The 7871-nt window shown below is 39.4% G+C and overlaps 1 protein-coding gene across 1 annotated transcript; it reads left to right on the top strand.

The window, feature by feature from the left end:
• The first annotated feature begins 1753 nt into the window (after nt 1-1753).
• LOC140182488 (uncharacterized) lies at nt 1754-2209 on the top strand. Its single transcript, XM_072229004.1, has one exon. The coding sequence runs from the start codon at nt 1754-1756 to the stop codon at nt 2207-2209; it is 456 nt and encodes a 151-aa protein (XP_072085105.1).
• Nucleotides 2210-7871: the final 5662 nt, after the last annotated feature.

Raw genomic sequence — 7871 nt, 5'->3', positions numbered from 1 at the left:
CCTGTCTAAATGTACAGAGTTTCTAGTTATTACTAATCCTAATAGGTTTAAAATCAAAGATTAAAAATAATATCTTTTCCTAAAAGATAAGATTTGAATTTAAATTCGAATTAATTAACAGATCTTCAGTTGATGGGTGGGGACCACCTGATTTGTCCATTCTGCAGCTTCTAATCTATGTTTTCTGGGCTGGAAACTGGGTCAAAAACAGCCCAGAAATCGTAACCAGCGTTTTCTATATTATTACAGATCGCGCATGTGACGTGTCCGCGTCGTCCACACGCTCGCGTCATTTGTGCAGATTCCAGTCCACGCGTTCGCGTCAGGCACGCGATCGCGTCATTGCGATTTCTCCATTCCACGTGGTCGCGTGAGCCATGCGTCCGCGTCGGTCTTCGCTAGTCATCTCTTTGGTTTCTTCTTTTTCTCTGCAGAAACTTCATCAAATCCCTCCGAATGCTACCTAAAATAAATAAATTTGCACAAATCTCAAAATAGAATCCATAGTGGCTAAAATATAATTAATTCTTAATTAAACTCAACAAATTAGATGCAAATTCACTAGAAAAAGATAGATAAGATGCTCACGCATCATATACCCAGGCTCCCGACATATTGAACAAAAACGTCGAAAGCTCGGACCAGAAAGGACACAGGTCGTAGAGGAGCAAGTACAAGCCTTACTGGAAGTAGGATTCATAAATCATAAGGGAAGTAAAATATCCATTATAGCTAGCTAACATCGTTTTGGTCAAGAAACAAAATAGAAAGTGCAAGATGTGTGTAGACTACACCGACCTCAACAAAGCTTGTCCTAAGGACCCATACCCTCTCCCTAGCATTAACACTCTGGTCAACTCAGCCTCAGGCTACCATATCTGTCTTTTTTTGGATGCTTACTTGGGATATAATCAAATACCTATGTACAAGCAGATCAGGAAAAAACCTCGTTCATGACTCTAAAAGCAAAATATTGCTATATTGTAATGCCGTTTGGGTTAAAAAATGCGGGGGCTATATACCAGTGGCTAATGAACAAAGTATTTTCCTCTCACCTGAAAAAACGCATGGAAGCTATACGTAGACGACATGCTTGTTAAAACCAAAGAGAACGCAATATTGTTGTCCGATCTCTCTGAGGTACTCTCCATAATAAGGAAGCGTGAGATGTGGTTGAACCCCTCAAAATGCACCTTCACAGTAGAAGTAAGAAAGTTCTTGGGCTTTATCTTAACCTAAAAGAGGTATAGAAGCAAAACTAGACAAATATTAGGCTATGCTCAATATGAAGAGTCTGACTTGTATTAAAGAGGCCCAACAATTAAATGGAAGGTTGGCAACTCTATCCCAATTCCTAGCCGGAGTAGCTCTGAAATCACTTCCCTTATACTCAATCCTAAGAAAAGGGAAGCAATTCGAGTGGACCCCAAAATGCGAGCAAGCTTTTCAGGACTTCAAGTCATTTTTGGGACAGTCCCCCATTCTTACCCGACCTATCAAAGGGGAAAAGCTCGTGCTGTACTTGGTAGTAGGAAGTCGAGCTATAGCTTCAGCCCTGATCCGAGAAGATGAAAAGGGGTAGCAACCTATCTATTTCATCAACAAAGCCCTATAGAGGGCAGAGTTGAACTATCAAAAGATAATAAAGTTTGCTTATGCCCTTATCCGCATATCTCGAAGACTCCGACCTTACTTCCAGGCTCATACCATCAAAGTTCGCACTAATCAACCAATGAAACATATTTTACAAAAGATGGACTTGACATGTCAGATGCTACAATGGGCTGTAGAACTGTCCGAGTTCGACCTAAAGTACGAAGCTCAAACAGTAATTAAGTCACAATATCTTGCTTACTTTGTTGATGAGTACATAGAAAGCCCAGGAGATCTAGCTACATGGAGCCTATATGTAGATAGGTCATCAAACAAAGTCGAAAGTGAGGCAGGTGTCATTTTAAAAAGTGATCAAGGGACTCGGATAGAACTCTCCCTAAGGTTCAAGTTCCTTGCTTCTAACAACCAAGTAGAGTATGAGGCTTTACTTGTTAGCTTGAAGCTGGCCAAAGAAGTCGAGGCAGAAAGATTGATAGTGTTCAGCGACTCGCAAGTAATAACTTTGCAAATTAATGGCACATATAAAGCTAATGACCCCACTATAAAGAAGTACTTGGACGAAGTTCGAGAGCAACTGACACACTTTTCAGAATGAGAGGTCTGACATATAGCCTGGGAATCCAATGCCTGAGCTGGTGCCCTCTTCAAATTAGCCAGCACCATGCCAGGAGGCAACAATGGAAGTCTTATTTAAGAGACTCTGCAAACACCATCAATATCAAAAGAGGAGGATAATTCAGAGGTATTGACCATATCCAATCAAAATCTAGGATGGATGACTCCTTGTCAACTACCTCAAATTTGACATCCTCTCCAAGAATGAAAAAGAAGCCAAAAGGCTCATAAAAGAGGAGTAAAATTACACATTGGTCCACAATATTCTATACAAAAGAGGAATTTCAACACCCATCTTGAAATGTATCCCGACCTCCAATACGGAGGAAGTCTTAGAGAATGTACACAGTGACATATGTGAAAATCACTTGGGAGCTCAGTCACTGGCCAAAAAGGTGATCCGAGCTGGCGTATTTTGGCTGACCTTACAAAGGGAAGTGGCTGAGTTTGTTAAGAAGTTCCCATCTTGCCAGAAACATGCCAACTTTCACATCACGCCACCTGAGGAGCTTATCAGTGTTACCTCACCATGGCTATTTGCAAAATAGGGTCTCGATATGCTCGGACCATTTCCACAAGCACCAGAATAGTCAAATACCTCATAGTAAGAATTGATTATTTCACCAAATGGATTGAAGCAGAGCCCTTAGCAACTATTACCGCCCAGAGAAGTTAGAAATTTTTGTATAAGAATATTGTCACAAGGTTTGGAGTTCTCCACTCCATCACCACGGACAATGGGACTCAATTCACCGACTCAACCTTCAGGAACCTGGTGGCCAACCTAAAAATAAAACATTAGTTCACATCAGTAGAGCACCCCTATGAAGCCACCAACAAAGTTATACTACCGAGTTAAAATGCTGATTACAAGATGCGAAAGGGGCTTGGGCTGACGAGCTCCCTCAAGTCTTGTGGGCATATCAGACAACCCCACATTCTACAACGGGGGAGTCACCCTTCCGAATTGCTTATGGTATGGAAGCAATGATTCCATAGAAGTAACTGAAGAATCACCTAAAGTCATATTCTACAACAAAAGAGCTAACTTTCTGGCACAAAAAGAAGAGCTCAATCTTCTCCCTGAAATCCGAGAAAGAGCCCAAATTAAGAAAGGAGCCCTAAATCAAAGGATGGCTTTAAGATACAACCAAAAGGTGATCAAGAGGAACTTCGCCACCAACGACCTCATCCTGATCCGAAATGACATTGGAGTATAGAAATCAAGAGAAAGCAAACTGACTACTAATTGGAAGAGACCTTAAAAAACAGTCGAGTTCTTAGGTAAAGGTTACTACAAAGTGTCCGACCTCCAAGGGCGAGAGCTCCCGAGGTCTTGGCATGCATGTAACCTAAGAAAATATTATAACTAGACAACAAAACTTGTGCATTGGTGTACTCTTTTTCCCTAGTTCTAGGGTTTTTTAACGATGCACCATCACAAGGGCTATGGGTACTCAAACCCCTAGTACATATATTTGTGTAAAGGAATTTTTTCTTTTTGAATATTAATAAAAATTCCTACTTCTTTCTTCAAAGGTTTCCTAGTAAAAATGCATTAATTTAAGCTCAACAAATTGCAAAAATCATTGCCCGGACCAAGATGGTCGGCAAGATGAAGCAACGAGGTACAAATTAATGTAAGAAGTTATATAAACAACTCGTGAAAGAAGATCTCAATCATAAGGCCGAGTAAAAATGAGCTGTAGAAGTAACTTAACAAATACCTACTACTCGAAGTCGAGACTATGAAAGGAAACTCATAACCTAACAAAGTTGCCAGAATCTAAAATCAGGAAAACTATACAAAACCTAGCTTCATTTAAAAAGCAGAAAGGTTCTTCAAGAAAGTTGTTAAAAAAGCAACTAAAACAAAAAAGAATGATACTTTATATAGATTGTGGAGAAAGAAAAATATATAGTAAAGTGTTCAAAGAACCTATCAACTATTATAAAATTAAGTGTTATAAGGACCCACAAGTCGGGACCTTCCAAACATCCAAGACCAAGCAAAGAGAATTTAAGATTCCTCGCCAAAAAGCTGGTTGAGATCCTCGCCCGTAGCAGCATCTTTTCCCTTGTCAGGAGAGGATGAAGGAAGCACAGAAACTGGTACTGCCGGAATAGCAGCGGAAGGTGAAGGAGATGCCTCCACATTGACGACCTCGGGCTGAACCTCGGGTCGAACCTCAGAAGCTTGACTGGCCTGGGGAGCAGAAGTCTTCAGATTGAGAGGAGGCCCCTCAACCTCATCAGCGGCTGACACTATCTTCCCATCAACAACAATGTTGTCTTGGCCGAGCAACAAAAGATCCGGGTCGGGTGCAAGAACTTAGACTTGGGCTTTCAAATTTTCAAACATCTCGTCCATCCCCAAAACCACATTTTCTTGAAGGGCAGTATGTTTCTCCCAGGCATCCTTCAAATCCTCCTGGTGGTCAATCATCTCTGCATAAGTCCGAGTATAGCACTCCTCGACCCTCTTCTTTACTCCCTCGGCCATCAATGCCATGGCTTCAGCCTTCACTGCTCGAGAACGAGCTTTTTCCAAATCAGACTTTAACTTGGCATTTTCCTCCTCCAATTTTGCCTTCAAGCCACTCACCCTCTCTACCTCAGATCGGGCAGAATCTAGAAAGGCTTGAGTAGCTCGACAGGAGTCTTCTTCAGCTCCTTAGCCAGATCAGTGCTCACCCTTGCCATGCGGATATAATTACGGGCCATATGGTGGAGGTGATTCTATATAGCCACATCGTCTATAGTTATTTGGCTATAGGGCAACATATTTTTCTCACTCCAAAAAATCCGTCAAAGTCCTTGTTATTGATACTCACCTCCCCAGCAGTTTTTTGTTTCTTAGGAGGCGGCTCAAACATCGGAGGGGAAGGAGGAACACCAGAATCACCTTGAGAAGGGTCAGTAAGGATCAACCAACTAGCTGGGGTAGGAATTACCTTCCTCCTGGTTAGAAGGTCAGAATCCGACTTTTTCAGAGAAGATTGAGACAAAGTACCCCCGGCCTCTTTATCACCTTGAAGATTGTGGGCCACCACGGTTTTTCTGGTCTGTCGAAGATGTTTAATGGCACCATACTTAGAGGCCATGGTATTTGCAAAGCAAGAATAAAAAGATCATTAAGAAAAACAAAATATAACTACAAAGTTATAGAAGCTGGAAGTCGAGAGGCAACCTAGCTCGGACTGAAGTTGACCAGGGTCTCCTAGAAATCTTTTTGTGTCCAAGTGAGGAGCCCAACTCCAGCACTCTTGTAACACATCCACCAAATCCTTCAACCAGCAGAAACATGCTTCCTCGTGAGTCTTCCTCCTCATTTGCATTGAAGCACTGGAACCGTTATTGTCGTGCGACCGAAGAGACACACCACCACTCGACCTCCATTTTCCGTCTCCATCCTCCCGGCGACCCAACAATTGCAAGATCTACCCAACTATGTGGCCATATGATTGTAGACCGCCACTTATTTATCATCAAATTTAGGATTAGGGTTCATCATCCAAGGGACTGATTTGATTTCTTTTAACATACTTACCTTGTCAGCAACCCCAGCGTACACGTAGGCGTCATCCACCCATGCAGTTAACAGAACACGTCACCCAACATTAGCCAGCTCAGCGGACGTGATGACGGAAGGACTAACGTGGTCATGTCTATCATCTTTCGGGGATGATTTTGATTAACTTTATCTTTCGGAGATCCATATGGAGATCAAGGTATCTTTCAAAGACGATTTTGAATATTACTTCATAATAAATCTCTCTCATTAAAAGCAATATTGAAATTTAAATTTGGATACCAAAACTTCTGATATTATCATTATATATTGTTATAGATATATATAATAGACATAAATTACATAATGAATTATTAAAATTTTAAAATAATAATTAATTTTTACAAAAATAAAATTAAAAAATACTTTTTATGAAAAGAATAAAATATAATTTTATATTATTATTTACTTATAATCGACTAATTGATTCAACCAATAATACAACAGTTAAATTAATAACTTAGTAGTTGATTATTCTGATCGGCTCAATAACCGATTTAATTCTGCGAAGTATGATGACAAATTTTGAGTCACATTAGTTAATGGACTTTGGTAATAATTATTTAACTTTCCAAAAGGTGCTTTCTACTTTAAGGCCTCTTCATCCGTTTCCTTTGGATTGAGAAAATCCTCTCTCGGAAATTGCCGAAATTGTAATGGACTGAGAAATGGGTCCAAATATTAGGCCTAATAGCTACACGGAGACTGTATGTTTCCTTGGGCCTCATGTTCTATCCCAAATGGGCTCGGTTCAAAGCAAGGCAAAGGACCAAAACCAACACAAAAAATTAGGTCCAGAAAGAAATTACTAATCCACCAATTTAAAAAAAATTAAAAAAAAAGAAATATATAACCAAAAAAAAAGAAATATAAAAAAAAGACAAATAGGTCTTTAATATTTTAATTCACAGACATTTAAATTTTTGAGTATTTAAAAATACATTTAAATTTCTGACATTTTCAAAATCTGAACATATTGATCTCTTATATTCATTTGGGTCTGTCTGATTTAACAAAATAATCAAATGTAACTCATGTTGTACTGACCTGGTTGATACGGATGGACACGTGAAAGAAGTTTTAAAATGGAACAAATTAGATCTAAGAATTAATGTATCCAAATTTTAAAAAATTCTTGAATTTAAATATATTTTTAAATTCTTAGAAATTTATATGTCTGAGAACAAAAGGTTAGTGATTGATTTGTACTTTTCTTTTATAAGTAATAATCCAACTTGATTTTTTTTTTTGGTGACTAAATAGAAAAGAAAGAAAAAAGAGACAAAACCAAATTAATTGGCTAGGGTCATATCTAAATCTATTAGATGTTGAAGCTCACTCCATGGTTGGCTCCAATTCGAGTGAATGTCCGCGACAGAAGCAGCTGCTTTAGCCATACAATCTGCAACACTATTTGTAGTCCTCTGAATTAAAAGAATAGAGACTCTCCAATTCCAATTCATAACCTCCTGAATATGCTTTGCCAAATCCCATTCCGGAATATCCTTACTAAGCATTCTTTGGTTTACCAAGAAAAGAGCTTCTAAACAGTCTGTTTCACAAATAACCTCACGAAATCCACTCTCCCAAGCAAGAAGTAAACCTCTCCAAATTGCATACAATTCAGCAAAAAGAACACTGCACACTTCGACTTTTCCAGTGCAACCTTTCAACCAACATCCATCAGGATTGCGAATAATACAACCAAAACCAGCATAGCCAGAAGGAGCAAACCAACTAGCATCACAATTCAATTTAACAGAATGAACTGGAGGTGGAACCCAATGCAAACAAAGTGAAGGAGGAGACAGAGATTGATGCATAGCAAAAATAGTGTGAAACTCCCTTACTGAACTACGAATCAAACTCACCACTTTACTAGCACTCCATGAATCATCTATATTAAATAAGTCATGATTTCTGCTTCTCCAAATCCACCAGATAGTTGAAAAGAAAAGAAAAGCATCTCCACTCCTTGCACCTCTGTAGAGCCAATCATGTAAATTCGAGTTATCTGAATACAAGCCTAAAAGGGTCCAGACCTCCTTGGCACTAGGGCACTCCCGAAGAC

The sequence above is a fragment of the Arachis hypogaea genome, chromosome 1 (genome assembly GCF_003086295.3).
Source record: "Arachis hypogaea cultivar Tifrunner chromosome 1, arahy.Tifrunner.gnm2.J5K5, whole genome shotgun sequence".
Taxonomy (NCBI): domain Eukaryota; kingdom Viridiplantae; phylum Streptophyta; class Magnoliopsida; order Fabales; family Fabaceae; genus Arachis; species Arachis hypogaea.
This window is presented reverse-complemented; position numbering and strand designations above follow the sequence as displayed.